Source organism: Zea mays, chromosome 4, assembly GCF_902167145.1.
Source record: "Zea mays cultivar B73 chromosome 4, Zm-B73-REFERENCE-NAM-5.0, whole genome shotgun sequence".
Classification (NCBI taxonomy): Eukaryota; Viridiplantae; Streptophyta; class Magnoliopsida; order Poales; family Poaceae; genus Zea; species Zea mays.
In genome coordinates this window covers 78,058,473-78,074,534 of record NC_050099.1, presented here as the reverse complement: position 1 = coordinate 78,074,534, position 16,062 = coordinate 78,058,473, and the positions used below count along the sequence as shown (strand labels likewise).

At 43.5% G+C, this 16,062-nt stretch overlaps 1 protein-coding gene across 1 annotated transcript; it reads left to right on the top strand.

The window, feature by feature from the left end:
* Positions 1–1,353: 1,353 nt before the first annotated feature.
* LOC103655360 (RNA-binding protein 47) lies at positions 1,354–13,733 on the top strand. The gene is made up of 7 exons (XM_020552099.2): positions 1,354–1,573; positions 1,670–1,746; positions 2,594–2,665; positions 3,079–3,151; positions 12,914–12,951; positions 13,039–13,149; positions 13,357–13,733. The coding sequence occupies exons 1-7, from the start codon at positions 1,540–1,542 to the stop codon at positions 13,657–13,659; spliced, it is 708 nt and encodes a 235-aa protein (XP_020407688.2). The 5' UTR covers positions 1,354–1,539; the 3' UTR covers positions 13,660–13,733.
* The last annotated feature ends 2,329 nt before the right edge of the window (positions 13,734–16,062 follow it).

Below are 16,062 nucleotides of genomic sequence, written 5' to 3'. Positions count from 1 at the left end.
TTCACATTGTGGTTCTGATCCGAGTCCGAAGGTACCTGTTCATGTATTTTACTCTAGAAACATTGTTAAATCATGTTTTTGAGGACCTTCGGAAGACGAAGGCCCCCAACAGTGAGACAAAGATGTTTGTGATCCTTATGAAGCAACACCATGGAGAAATCACACATGAGACGCCAATTACTCAAGGAGTTTACTTAATTATATTCTATTTAACTTGAGTATAGGAATCGTCATACTATAAAGGGGGATCCGAAAAGAATGTTGGTGTTTGCCAAAGCTCAAGCCTCTATATTCAAAAGCTATTTTTGAAAATCAAAAATCTCTTGAACGTTCTATGGTTGACCGTGGTTAGGTTTGAGAAACAAAACTTCAACTATGAACCTCTTTGACCATACACCAGCTGAACTTGTCTCTGGGCAGTTGAGCTGGGGTTTTCTCTCCTGAACTCTCTGGTCAAGACCAGTTGAACTGGTTTTTCGGGGCAGTTCAACTGGTCTCTGACCCCTCTGACCTCTGACCAACAGTCTGCCAGTCAGACTGGTAGACAGGTCGCCAGAGGTGTCAGTGGCGGTTCAACCGCCCTAGGGGGCGGTTTAATCGGTTTGGTCAACCTAGTCAGCCTGCAGGTCAGTCTGCTAGTCGGTCTGACAGTCTGCCTAACATGCCAGGGGCGGTTCAACTGCCCTAGCACTACACCAAAATCATACACTTCCTATGGTTTTTTAACTTCCTACAGCTTTTATAACAAACCTTAGGAAATAAATAACTTCCGAGAGGCAACTGGTAGCTCTAGTAAATAAACATAACTTCCTACGGTATTTTATAAAAGTTGTAGGAAGTTAGCTTTCACAGGCTGACCCGTGTGTTCGGTTAAATGAGCCGCTAACTTCCTAGAGGCAGCCATAGGAAGTTAGCATGGGCAGCTAACTTTCTACGGCCTCCTCTAGGAAGTTAGCTTCTAGTTGCTGATCCACGGTTGTGGTCAAACGAAAAGCTAACTTTCTACGGTCGGCTCTAGGAAGTTAGCATGAGTAGCTAACTTCCTACGTCCTCCTGTAGGAAGTTAGATTTTAGCTTTTGACCAGTCAAACAAAAAGCTAACTTCCTATGGTCGGCTCTAGGAAGTTAGCTGCCCAGCTAACTTCCTAAGGTCTCCTCTAGGAAGTTAGATTTTAGCCTTTGACCAGTCAAACGAAAAGCTAACTTTCTACGGCCGGCTCTAGGAAGTTACTTAACTTCCTAGAGTAAATGTACAAACTCTAGAAAGTTATGTAACTTCCTACGACTTTACTCTAGGAAGTTATATTTTTTATTTTAAACCTCCCCTCAACCTTATCTCTTCTCTCACCTTTCTCATTCTCGTCTCTCTCTCGCGTCTCTCTCTCCCTCGGTCCCGCCCGCCACCGGCCACTCCCGCCGCGCCCGCCCCCGCCGCACCCGCCGCGGCCGTCGATCCATCAGGTCGCAGCCTCGTCTGATTTGGTACGGATTTTGGCAAGATACCACGTCCCTAACTCCGCTGTTTCAAGGATAACAAAGATGGCGTCGCCGCGGGGCGGGTTCGATGAGCAAGGTCAGTGTTTATCGAGGGACATCGTTTTTTTGATGGTAAGGGGATAATTTTATACCCGTGACCGTGGTTTTTTGTGTGTTGTGTGGCTATGCGTAGATCGCCGGACAGAGAAGGGCACCGAGGTGTTCGTCGGCGGGCTGCCGTGGTCGGCCACAGAAAGCATGCTCAGACAGGTTGGTTTGCTGCTTATGTTTCTTCCAGTCTGTCGTTTGCACACAGGTAGAAGACTGATTCTGTGCATGGACGGTTTGTAGTTGGATACCTTGATGGTGTTGAAAACTTTAGACATGCAGGGTTTTGAATGAGACCTATGTTTGTTGCATTTTGGTGGGTTGCAAAAGTTGTGTCTAAATTGCAAATCGGAGAGTTAGATGTGTACCTGCCACGGACCTGGTGCCGTTGCGGATTCTGCAGTCAGACATCATTTGTCGCCTGATACCTACCTTTTTTACTCAAACAAAGTAAAGTAAAATGGAAGGATGGGTTTACATTTCTTCTGTAATGCAAATGAGAACAGCTGAACTGGAAAAAAAATCTATTCAGTTGTGCCTTTGACCCTCCCGTTTATTCTGTACCTTTTATGTCTGATAGTAGTATATCTACTAATAAGCCAAGTGTGCATGATGTGAAGATTATACTATTTAATTAGTTTCGTATTTCAGTGTTGAACTACATATTTAGAATGCTGCTATCCAACTTGTTTGTTCTCTTCTGTCTGAAGCAGTGAAGTTAGAACCAATAGTTCATGTGTACAGCAAGTTTTCTAGCATTTTCTTTGTTGTGGCAAAGTGGCATTGACATTGACTTGTATAGCATTAACAAATATTTTTCTTCATGCGGAGAGATTATTGACGCGTACGTTATGAAAGGTCAGAGTGGTCACTCAAAGGTCTGGTGCAAGTGTAAAATTTAGACATCGCAGTATATGATTGCAGTCTCTTACACATCCATTTTTCGCCACTTTGTCATCAAACATCGAAATACTTCTAAACTCATTTTTCTTTCATGAAATCCTTTCAGGGATATGGTTTTGTGCGGTTTGCAAAGAGGGATTATGCTAATACTGCCAAAAGGCAAAAGAATGGTATTGAGGTAAGAACGCTTTAACTTGTTCTAATACTGCTTACAAATCTCCCTTAGTCACATGTGTTCTAGCAGTGCTTAACTTGTGCTAATATGTACCATTCTGCCATTACATTTAATCATTTTTTCCTGTGTCTAGTTCCACATCTATATGTAGTAACCTTTTCTTTTATGTTGTTAATATTTTGTTATATGCACCAGTATCATAATGTTGCCTGCAACAATTGCTTCCTGCTTTCTTCATATTTATGTTAATCACAAGTTTGTTTAATTTTATTCTTTTCTATAGACCTTGAGTCTAGACTCCAGAGTGAGATCTGAGATGGTAGTGTGCCTTTTCATTATAACAGATACAAAGAATAACACTGTCTCATTTATGAAACCTAACATTCATAATATATATGCTGTTGGTTTTTTACCAGCTTCAAGGAAAGAGGCTTGTGTTTGAGCTTTCAATGGATCAAGATACAGTTTTCTTTGGAAATCTTTGCAAAGGTAAACTCCACTCATGGTGAAAATCAAAAATCATGATGCGGTAAATTTCCCCAAAAGGAAAACACACGCCAATATATTGGATGAATTAATTGTTAGTATCAATGTCATGTCAATGGCAAGAAAAATCAGCAATACCTGTTCATTGTCTTAGACAACCCAATGTAGCAGTGCCAGAACTCTTGTCTGCGTCTTGATAGCATGTTTGGTAGTCGCCTAGAGGGGGGGTGAATAGGGCGAAACTGAAATTCTCAAAAATAATCACAACTACAAGCCGGGTTAGCGTTAGAAATATAATCGAGTCCACGAGAGAGGGCATAAAACAAATCGCAAGCGAATAATGAAGTGAGACACGCGGATTTGTTTTACCGAGGTTCGGTTCTCTCAAACCTACTCCCCGTTAAGGAGGCCACAAAGGCCGGGTCTCTTTCAACCCTTCCCTCTCTCAAACGGTCCCTTGGACCGAGTGAGCTTCTCTTCTCAAATCTCTTGGGAATCAAACTTCCCGCAAGGGCCACCACACGATTGGTGCCTCTTGCCTCAATTACAAGTGAGTGTTTGATCACAAGAAAGAATGCGAAAGAAAAGAAGCGATCCAAGCGCAAGAGCTCAAATGAACACTACAAATCACTCTCTCTAATCACTAATGCTTTGTGTGGGGTTGGGAGAGGATTTGATCTCTTTTGGTGTGCTTTGCAATGAATGCTAGCTCTTGTATAGTGGTTGGAAGCTGGAAAACTTGGATGCCATGAATGGTGGGGTGGTTGGGGTATTTATAGCCCCAACCACCAAAAGTGGCCGTTGGGAGGCTGTCTGTTCGATAGCGCACCGGACAGTCCGGTGCACACCGGACATGTCCGGTGCCCCCGCCACGTCATCACTGCCATTGGATTCTGACCGTTGGAGCTTCTGACTTGTGGGCCCTTCTGGATGTCCGGTGCACACCGGACATCTCCTGTTCATTGTCCGGTGCGCCAGTATGGGCGCGCCTGACTTCTGCGCGCGCTGCGCGCGCATTAAATGTGCTGCAGGTAGCCGTTGGCGCCGAATAGCCGTTGCCCCGGGGTTGCACCGGACAGTCCGGTGCACACCGGACATGTCCGGTGAATTATAGCGGACTAGCCGTTGGAGGTTCCTGAAGCCGGCGAGTTCCTGAGGCCGCTCTTCCTTGGCGCACCGGACACTGTCCGGTGTACACCGGACAGTCCGGTGAATTATAGCGGAGTTGCCTCTGGAAATTCCCGAAGGTGGCGAGTTTGCGTTGGAGTCCTCTGGTGCACCGGACATGTCCGGTGGTGCACCGGACATTGTCCGGTGGCACACCGGACAGTCCGGTGCGCCAGACCAGAGGTGCCTTCGGTTGACCCCTTTGCTCTTTTGTTGAATCCAACTCTTGGTCTTTTTATTGGCTAAGTGTGAACCTTTTGCACTTGTATAACTTATACACTAGAACAAACTAGTTAGTCCAATTATTTGTGTTGGGCAATTCAACCATCAAAATTAATTAGGGACTAGGTGTAAGCCTAATTCCCTTTCAATCTCCCCCTTTTTGGTGATTGATGCCAACACAAACCAAAGCAAATATGGAAGTGCATAATTGAACTAGTTTGCATAATGTAAGTGTAAAGGTTGCTTGGAATTGAGCCAATATAAATACTTACAAGATATGCATGGATTGTTTCTTCATCTTTAACATTTTGGACCACGCTTGCACCACATGTTTTGTTTTTGCAAAAAAAATTTTGTAAATCTTTTCAAAGTTCTTTTGCAAATAGTCAAGGGTAAATGAATAAGAGTTTGCAAAGCATTTTCAAGTTTTGAAATTTTCTCCCCCTGTTTCAAATGCTTTTCCTTTGACTAAACAAAGCTCCCCCTAAATGAGATACTCCTCTTAGTGTTCAAGAGGGTTTTGATATATCATTTTTGAAATACTACTTTCTCCCCCTTTTGAACACAATAGGATACCAATTGATAATATTCTTGGAAAACACGAAGTTTTTGAAATAGGTGGTGGTGCGGTCCTTTTGCTTTGGGCTCATACTTTCTCCCCCTTTGGCATGAATCGCCAAAAACGGAATCATTAGAGCCCTTGAAGTGCTATCTTCCCCTTTGGTCATAAATAAATGAGTTAAGATTATACCAAAGACGAAGTCCTTTTGCTCTCTCCCACAAAGATGGAGAGTCTCTTGGAGCGGCGGCGAAGGATGAGTTACGGAGTGGAAGCCTTTGTCTTCGCCGAAGACTCCAATTCCCTTTCAATACACCTATGACTTGGTTTGAAATAGACTTGAAAAACATATTAGTCATAGCATATGAAAGAGACATGATCAAAGGTACATAAATGAGCTATGTGTGCAAGTCAACAAAAGAAATTCCTATAATCAAGAATATTGAGCTCATGCCTAAGTTTGTTAAAAGATTGTTCATCAAGAGGCTTGGTAAAGATATCGGCTAATTGATCTTTAGTGTTAATGTATGAAATCTCGATATCTCCCTTTTGTTGGTGATCCCTAAGAAAATGATACCGAATGGCTATGTGTTTAGTGCGGCTATGCTCGACAGGATTATCCGCCATCTTGATTGCACTCTCATTATCACATAGCAAAGGGACTTTGGTTAATTTGTAACCGTAGTCCCGCAGGGTTTGCCTCATCCAAAGCAATTGCGCGCAACAATGTCCTGCGGCAATGTATTCGGCTTCGGCGGTGGAAAAAGCGACCGAATTTTGCTTCTTTGAAGCCCAAGACACCAAGGATCTTCCCAAGAACTGGCAAGTCCCCGATGTGCTCGTCCTATTGATCTTACACCCCGCCCAATCGGCATCCGAATAACCAATTAAATCAAAAGTGGATCCCCTAGGGTACCAAAGCCCAAACTTAGGAGTATAAGCCAAATATCTCAAGATTCGTTTTACGGCCGTAAGGTGTGATTCCTTAGGGTCAGCTTGGAATCTTGCACACATGCAAACGAAAAGCATAATGTCCGGTCGAGATGCACATAAATAAAGCAATGAACCAATCATTGACCGGTATACCTTTTGATCCACGGACTTACCTCCCGTGTCGAGGTCGAGATGCCCATTTGTTCCCATGGGAGTCTTGATGGGCTTGGCATCCTTCATTCCAAACTTGCTTAGAATGTCTTGAGTATACTTTGTTTGGCTAATGAAGGTGCCCTCTTGGAGTTGCTTCACTTGGAATCCTAAGAAATACTTCAACTCCCCCATCATAGACATCTCGAATTTCTGTGTCATAATCCTACTAAACTCTTCACATGTAGACTCGTTAGTAGACCCAAATATAATATCATCAACATAAATTTGGCATACAAATAAGTCATTTTCAAGAGTTTTAGTAAAGAGTGTAGGATCGGCCTTTCCGACTTTGAAGCCATTAGCAATAAGAAAATCTCTAAGGCATTCATACCATGCTCTTGGGGCTTGCTTGAGCCCATAAAGCGCCTTAGAGAGCTTATAGACATGGTTAGGATACTTACTGTCTTCAAAGCCGGGAGGTTGCTCAACATAGACCTCTTCCTTGATTGGTCCATTGAGGAAGGCACTTTTCACGTCCATTTGATAAAGCTTAAAGCCATGGTAAGTAGCATAGGCTAATAATATGCGAATTGACTCAAGCCTAGCTACGGGTGCATAGGTTTCACCGAAATCCAAACCTTCGACTTGGGAGTATCCTTTGGCCACAAGTCGAGCTTTGTTCCTTGTCACCACACCATGCTCATCTTGCTTGTTGCGGAAGACCCATTTGGTTCCTACAACATTTTGATTAGGACGTGGAACTAAATGCCATACCTCATTCCTAGTGAAGTTGTTGAGCTCCTCCTGCATCGCCACCACCCAATCCGAATCTTGAAGTGCTTCCTCTACCCTGTGTGGCTCAATAGAGGAAACAAAAGAGTAATGTTCACAAAAATGTGCAACATGAGATCTAGTGGTTACCCCCTTATGAATGTCGCCGAGGATGGTGTCGACGGGGTGATCTCGTTGGATTGCTTGGTGGACTCTTGGGTGTGGCGGCCTTTGCTCTTCATCCTCCTTGTCTTGATCATTTGCATCTCCCCCTTGATCATTGCCGTCATCTTGAGGTGGCTCATTTGCTTGATCTTCTACTTCATCAACTTGAGCTTCATCCTCATTTTGAGTCGGTGGAGATGCTTGCGTGGAGGAGGATGGTTGATCTTGTGCATTTGGAGGCTCTTCGGATTCCTTAGGAAACACATCCCCAATGGACATGTTCCTTAGCGCGATGCATGGAGCCTCTTCAATACCTATTTCATCAAGATCAACTTGCTCTACTTGAGAGCCGTTAGTCTCATCGAACACAACGTCACATGAGACTTCAACTAGTCCAGTGGACTTGTTAAAGACCCTATATGCCCTTGTGTTTGAGTCATAACCAAGTAAAAAGCCTTCTACAGTTTTAGGAGCAAATTTGGATTTTCTACCTCGTTTAACAAGAATAAAGCATTTGCTACCAAAAACTCTAAAATATGAAATATTGGGCTTTTTACCGGTTAGGAGTTCATATGATGTCTTCTTGAGGATTCGGTGTAGATACAACCGGTTGATGGCGTAGCAAGCGGTGTTGACCGCCTCGGCCCAAAACCGATCCGAAGTCTTGTACTCATCAAGCATGGTTCTTGCCATGTCCAATAGAGTTCGATTCTTCCTCTCCACTACTCCATTTTGTTGTGGGGTGTATGGAGAAGAGAACTCATGCTTGATGCCCTCCTCCTCAAGAAGGCCTTCAATTTGAGAGTTCTTGAACTCCGTCCCATTGTCACTTCTAATTTTCTTGATCCTTAAGCCGAACTCATTTTGAGCCCGTCTCAAGAATCCCTTTAAGGTTTCTTGGGTATGAGATTTGTCCTGCAAAAAGAACACCCAAGTGAAGCGAGAATAATCATCCACAATTACTAGACAGTACTTACTCCCGCCGATGCTTATGTAAGCAATCGGGCCAAATAAGTCCATGTGTAGGAGCTCCAGTGGCCTATCACTCGTCATGATGTTCTTGTGTGGATGATGTGACCCAACTTGCTTTCCAGCTTGGCATGCGCTACAGATCCTGTCTTTCTCAAAATGAACATTTGTTAGTCCCAAAATATGCTCCCCCTTTAGAAGCTTATGAAGATTCTTCATCCCAACGTGGGCTAGTCGGCGATGCCAGAGCCAACCCATGTTAGTCTTAGCAATTAAGCATGTGTCAAGTTCAGCTTTATCAAAATCTACCAAGTATTGCTGACCCTCTAACACACCCTTAAATGCTATTGAATCATTACTTCTTCTAAAGACAGTGACACCTACATCAGTGAATAGACAGTTGTAGCCCATTTGACATAATTGGGAAACAGAAAGCAAATTGTAATCTAATGAATCAACAAGAAAAACATTTGAAATGGAATGGTCAGGAGATATAGCAATTTTACCCAAACCTTTGACCAAACCTTGATTTCCATCCCCGAATGTGATTGCTCTTTGGGGATCTTGGTTTTTCTCATATGAGGAGAACATCTTCTTCTCCCCGGTCATGTGGTTTGTGCATCCGCTATCGATGATCCAACTTGTGCCCCCGGATGCATAAACCTACAAAACAATTTTAGTTCTTGAATTTAGGTACCCAAACGGTTTTGGGTCCTTTGGCATTAGACACAAGAACTTTGGGTACCCAAACACAAGTCTTGGAGCCCTTGTGTTTGCCCCCAACAAGCCGGGTTTATTAGTCAAAACATAAGATGCATCAAAAGTTTTAAATGAAATGTCATGATCATTTGATGCATTAGGAGTCTTCTTCTTAGGAAACTTAGCACGGGTTGGTTGCCTAGAACTAGATGTCTCACCCTTATACATAAAAGCATGATTAGGGCCAGAGTGAGACTTCCTAGAGTGAATTCTCCTAATTTTGCTCTCGGGATAACCGGCAGGGTACAAAATGTAACCCTCGTTATCCTGAGGCATGGGAGCTTTGCCCTTAACAAAGTTAGACAAATTTTTAGGAGGGGCATTAAGTTTGACATTGTCTTCCCTTTGGAAGCCAATGCCATCCTTGATGCCCGGGCATCTCCCATTATAGAGCATACTTCTAGCAAATTTAAACTTTTCATTTTCCAAGTTATGCTCGGCAATTTTTGCATCTAATAATGCTATATGATCATTTTGTTGTTTAATTAAAGACATGTGATCATGAATAGCATTGATATCAACATCTCTACATCTAGTACAAATACAAACATGCTCAACATTAGATGTAGAGGGTTTGCAAGATTTTAATTCAACAACCTTAGCATGTAACATATCATTCTTAGTTCTAAGGTCGGAAATAATAGAATTGCAAACATCAAAATCTTTAGCCTTAGCAATCAAATTTTCATTTTCTACTCTAAGGCTAGCAAGAGAATCATTCAATTCCTTAATCTTAGCAAGCAAGTCATCATTATCATTTCTAAGATTGGGAATTGAAGCATCACAAACATGAGACTCAACCTTAGCAATTAAACTAGCATTTTCATTTCTAAGGTTGACAATGGTGTCATGGCAAGTGCTTAGCTCACTAGATAGTTTTTGACATTTTTCTACTTCTAGAGCATAAGCATTTTTAACCTTAACATGTTTCTTGTTTTCTTTAATTAGAAAATCCTCTTGGGAATCCAAAAGGTCATCTTTTTCATGAATAGCACTAATCAATTCATTTAATTTTTCCTTTTGTTCCATGTTAAGATTGGCAAAAAGGGTAAGCAAGTTATCCTCCTCATCACTAGCATTATCATCACTAGAGGACTCATATTTTGTGGAGGATTTAGATTTAACCTTTTTCCTTTTGCCGTCCTTTGCCATGAGGCACTTGTGGCCGACGTTGGGGAAGAGAAGCCCCTTGGTGACGGCGATGTTGGCGGCGTCCTCGTCGGAGGAGGACTCGGTGGAGCTCTCGTCGGAGTCCCACGCGCGGCACACGTGGGCATCGCCGCCCTTCTTCTTGTGGTACCTCTTCTTCTCTCTTCTCTTGCCCTTCTTGTCGTTGTCACTGTCACTTGATAATGGACATTTAGCGATAAAGTGACCGGGCTTACCACACTTGTAGCAAACCTTCTTGGAACAGGATTTGTAATCCTTTCCCTTCCGTTGCTTAAGGATTTGCCGAAAGCTTTTGATGATTAAGGCCATCTCTTCATTGTCGAGCTTGGAGGCGTCAATTGGTTGTCTACTTGGTGTAGACTCCTCCTTCTTCTCCTCCGTCGCCTTAAATGCCACCGGTTGCGCCTCGGACGTGGAGGGTTCGTCAAGCTCGTTGATCTTCTTTGAACCTTTAATCATACATTCAAAGCTCACAAAATTCCCGATAACTTCCTCGGGTGTCATTAGTGGGTATCTCGGATTACCACGAATTAATTGAACTTGAGTGGGGTTAAGGAAGATGAGAGCTCTTAGAATAACCTTAACCACCTCGTGGTCGTCCCACTTTTTGCTCCCGGGGTTGCGCACTTGGTTCACCAAGGTTTTGAGCCGGTTGTACATATCTTGTGGCTCCTCCCCTTGGCGAAGACGGAAGCGACCGAGCTCCCCCTCGATCGTTTCCCGCTTGGTGATCTTGGTGAGTTCATCACCCTCGTGCGCGGTCTTGAGTAGGTCCCAAATCTCCTTTGCATTCTTCAACCCTTGCACTTTGTTGTATTCCTCCTTGCTTAAAGAGGCGAGGAGTATGGTTGTAGCTTGGGAGTTGAAGTGCTCAATTTGGGCCACTTCGTCCGTATCATAATCCTCATCCCCTATGGATGGTACCTGTGCTCCAAACTCAACAACATTCCATATACTTTTGTGGAGTGAGGTTAGATGGAATTTCATTAAATCACTCCACATAGCATAATCTTCGCCATTAAAGGTTGGCGGTTTGCCTAATGGAACGGAAAGTAATGGAGTATGTCTAGATGTACGACGATAGTGTAAGGGGATCTTACTAAACTTCTTACGCTCTTGGCGTTTAGAAGTTACGGAGGGCGCATCGGAGTCGGAGGTCGATGTTGATGAAGTGTCGGTCTCGTAGTAGACCACTTTCCTCATTCTCTTGTGCTTGTCCCCACTCCGATGCGGCTTGTGGGAAGAAGATTTTTCCTTCTTCTCTTTGTGGTGAGAAGAAGATTTCTTCTCCTTTCCTTTGTTGGAGGAGCTCTTCTTCTTCTCCTTCCTCTTGGTGCAGGACTCTTCCGATGAGGTGCTCCCGTGGCTTGTAGTGGGCTTTTCGCCGGTCTCCATCTCCTTCTTGGCATGATCTCCCGACATCACTTCGAGCGGTTAGGCTCTAATGAAGCACCGGGCTTTGATACCAATTGATAGTCGCCTAGAGGGGGGGTGAATAGGGCGAAACTGAAATTCTCAAAAATAATCACAACTACAAGCCGGGTTAGCGTTAGAAATATAATCGAGTCCACGAGAGAGGGCAGAAAACAAATCGCAAGCGAATAATGAAGTGAGACACACAGATTTGTTTTACCGAGGTTCGGTTCTCTCAAACCTACTCCCCGTTGAGGAGGCCACAAAGGCCGGGTCTCTTTCAACCCTTCCCTCTCTCAAACGGTCCCTTGGACCGAGTGAGCTTCTCTTCTCAAATCTCTTGGGAATCAAACTTCCCGCAAGGGCCACCACACGATTGGTGCCTCTTGCCTCAATTACAAGTGAGTGTTTGATCACAAGAAAGAATGCGAAAGAAAAGAAGCGATCCAAGCGCAAGAGCTCAAATGAACACTACAAATCACTCTCTCTAATCACTAATGCTTTGTGTGGGGTTGGGAGAGGATTTGATCTCTTTTGGTGTGCTTTGCAATGAATGCTAGCTCTTGTATAGTGGTTGGAAGCTGGAAAACTTGGATGCCATGAATGGTGGGGTGGTTGGGGTATTTATAGCCCCAACCACCAAAAGTGGCCGTTGGGAGGCTGTCTGTTCGATGGCGCACCGGACAGTCCGGTGCACACCGGACATGTCCGGTGCCCCCGCCAAGTCATCACTGCCATTGGATTCTGACCGTTGGAGCTTCTGACTTGTGGGCCCTTCTGGATGTCCGGTGCACACCGGACATCTCCTGTTCATTGTCCGGTGCGCCAGTATGGGCGCGCCTGACTTCTGCGCGCGCTGCGCGCGCATTAAATGTGCTGCAGGTAGCCGTTGGCGCCGAATAGCCGTTGCCCCGGGGTTGCACCGGACAGTCCGGTGCACACCGGACATGTCCGGTGAATTATAGCGGACTAGCCGTTGGAGGTTCCCGAAGCCGGCGAGTTCCTGAGGCCGCTCTTCCTTGGCGCACCGGACACTGTCCGGTGTACACCGGACAGTCCGGTGAATTATAGCGGAGTTGCCTCTGGAAATTCCCGAAGGTGGTGAGTTTGCGTTGGAGTCCTCTGGTGCACCGGACATGTCCGGTGGTGCACCGGACATTGTCCAGTGGCACACCGGACAGTCCGGTGCGCCAGACCAGAGGTGCCTTCGGTTGACCCCTTTGCTCTTTTGTTGAATCCAACTCTTGGTCTTTTTATTGGCTAAGTGTGAACCTTTTGCACCTGTATAACTTATACACTAGAACAAACTAGGTAGTCCAATTATTTGTGTTGGGCAATTCAACCACCAAAATTAATTAGGGACTAGGTGTAAGCCTAATTCCCTTTCAATGTTGATCTGCAGAACTTTGTTGTGAAAATACACAGAAAATAAAAATTGTCATCTAAGTGCTGATAATGTCTGCTTTGCCTTATTCTTTTGCCAGAGTGGACTTTAGAAGAATTTGAAGAATTGATTCACAAGGTAGAACCTTGATATACCTATCAATCATAGATTTCTTTTATATATTCTTCTCAAAATAATTTCACTTGGACACACATATTTTGCCAGGCATTCAAAGATGTTGTTTCAGTTGACCTTGCAATGGCTTCAAATCTTGATTCTTCAAACAAGAAGAATATCAATCGAGGCTTTGGATTTGTGAGATTTTCTTCTCATGCAGTAAGTCTTTCCCTCACTGGTGGACAAAAGTTTTCTTTCTCAGTACATTCTGCATTTTTCATTAATTTAAATATTGTTTTATGATATTCAGATTTCCTTTCTCTTATTTTGTTCATTTTATCCTTATTGGCTTAAGTTTCCCTTTTATAAAGGCTTTGAAGTTTTTGTATAGTTGACCATAGCTCTGTCAACTGGTTTATCTTGCAGGTATTTGCCAAATATTATTGCCTCTTCCTATGCCCCCGCCCGCCCCGGCCTCGCCTGCCGCTCCCGCCCCCGCCCCCGCCCACTGCTCTGCTGGCGTGGCCGCCCCTGTCCCCGCCCGCCGCGACCAACCCCGCCCCCGCGATAAAAACATACCCTCTCCATCCTCTCCTCTTTTCTTCTTCCTCTCCTCTTCTTCCTCCTCCCGTAGCGGCTTCCCCCGATTTCCCCCGATATTGTCTCTTATTAGTACTGGATGATGAGATGTGTCTTATTATGACTATGGATGAGACTTTTGTGATGTAATTGATGAGACTATGGATTTAAATATTGTTATCTGATTATGTGTGAGATGTTTTATGTGAAAATATGTTGTGCTATATAGATGTTGATATATTTGTTTTGTTGTGGAATGTGGTGTAAAATAAAAATAAACAGCATTTGTAAATCTGGTCAAATTAACTTCCTAGAGGCTTATTGGGCCGTAGGAAGTTAGCCAGCTAACTTCCTAGGGGCTACAGTCAGCCGTAGGAAGTTAGCCAGGGCTACAGTCAGCCATAGGAAGTTAGTCGTAGGAAGCTAGTCAGCTAACGGCGCTAACGACGTGAAGCTACTAACTTCCGAGAACCTACTAACTTCCGAGAGGCTTTTTTGGCTGTAGGAAGTTAGCTAACTTCCTAAAGGGCTCTAGGAAGTTAAGCTAACTTCCAACAAAAAATTTTCGAGAGCCAAACTTCCGACGGGATGGCTTAACTTCCGAGAGTTTAGCTAACTTCCTAGAGTTTAGGGCTAACTTCCTAGGGTTTAGGCTCTAGGAAGTTCACTATTTTGGTGTAGTGTAGGGGGCGGTTCAACCGGTCTCAGGCAGAAAAATCTGCCCAACGGCTAGTTTTGAGCTCCACCTATATATACTCTCTCCTACCTCTCTCCCCAAACAAGAGGGGCATGATTTGAACTCCATTTCTAACCTGAGAAACACCTCCCACTCTCTCACACACATCTCTTGCCTCTCCCATTTTAAATCTTTGGAGAGAAATCTTTGAGTGAGTTTGAGAGCTGCATTTTTTGTGCTTCATCTCCAAATCTCTCTTGCTCTTCTTCATTCGAGCTTTGGTACTACATCGAGTTCTTTGTAGATTCATTACTCTTGGAGCTTCTAGCTCCTAGACGACTAGGTGTCTCTTGTGAGTATCCAAATCTTGTGAAAGACCACAAGAAAGTTTGTATTACCCACTCGTTTGAGCAAAGATTAGTGTGTGGGCTTGACCTTTGTGGTCGGCGAAGGGAGGATTAGGGTTGAAAGAGACCCGGCTCTTTGTGGACGCCTCAATGAGGAAGTAGGGCACCTTTTGTGGTGTGACCGAACCTCAGGATAAATCTTGTGTCTCTTGTGTTCTTGTTCATTATGTTTGGTTGTGTTCTTCGTTCTCTTACGCTTCCGTGGAAGATTTGTTCATATCTTTTTAGAACATCTCATTTCAAAAGTTAATTGGGTGAATTTCGAGATCAATTCAGTTTTACATCTCATCGTTTAGTTGAGCTCGTGCAAACCAGTTGAACCGGTTTTGACACCTATTGAACTGGTTTTACCCAGTTTGTTTCTAGTTTTTGTTGAAAAAGTTTTAACTTGCCTATTTACCCCCCTCTAGGCAACTTTCAATTGGTATTAGAACCTAATCCTCGTTCTAACGCTTAACCGCGTGAGGAAAAGATCATGTCGGGGGGACTAAGAAACGAAAGTGCTTCTAAGCTTGAAAAAGTTGAGGTTGCCTTGACTTTATCTTTTGGTGCAGATGTTGATCCTAGGGCAATAGATCTTGCCATGAGAATCGTCGAAAGGATGTTCCTCAAAATGAAGGAAGATGAGGCGAAGAACAAGATTGAAGAAGAAGAAAATGATCGATGGAGACCAAACGACGAATCCACCTCTTCACAAGGTTTGTCTTTCAAATCCACTTCTCATATGTGCTTTGTCGCTAATGGGAGTGACAGTGAAAGCGAAAGTGAGGATGAGGATGAACATGAAAGTGACAGTGAAGATGAGGATGATCTTCAAAAATTCTTCGCTCAACTAAGCAAGAAGAACCGGATGAGCTTGGTCAAACTCATGAAAAGAGTAGAAGAATAAAAGGAAATGCTTCATAAGCAAGAAGATATCCTCATCGAAAAAATCAAAGACTTGGAGAAGTTGACCAAAGAGCATGAGAAGCTAAAGTGCTCTCATGATGATTTGGTCCAAAGGTATGAAGACATTTCAATTGAGAAAATTAAAGTTGTTAATCATTCATCATATATTTCTCAATTAGAAAGTAAAAATACTATGCTCAAGAACACAATAGAAAAGCTAAATATTGAAAATCTAGCTTTGTAAGAAAAACATGATATGCTTGTGTGCTCTCATAATAAATTGATGGATTCACATATCATGTTAGAAATGACTCATGAGTTTGTGTTAACTAACTTGAAATCATATCAACCTCACATATGCACATGTACTCAAATAGAAACTTTATTACCATGTGCTAACAAATGTTGCTCTCAAGAAAGCCAATCTTCTATTGAGCAAGAATTTTCAGGAACAAGTAATGTTTCCTATGCAAAAGAAAACAATGTGCTCAAGGAAGAAAATGAGAGGCTAAAAAGGAGCTTGACTCAATTGAAGGGAAAGTGTCATGCTCAACCTTCTCAAGATAACCGTGATAATATGGT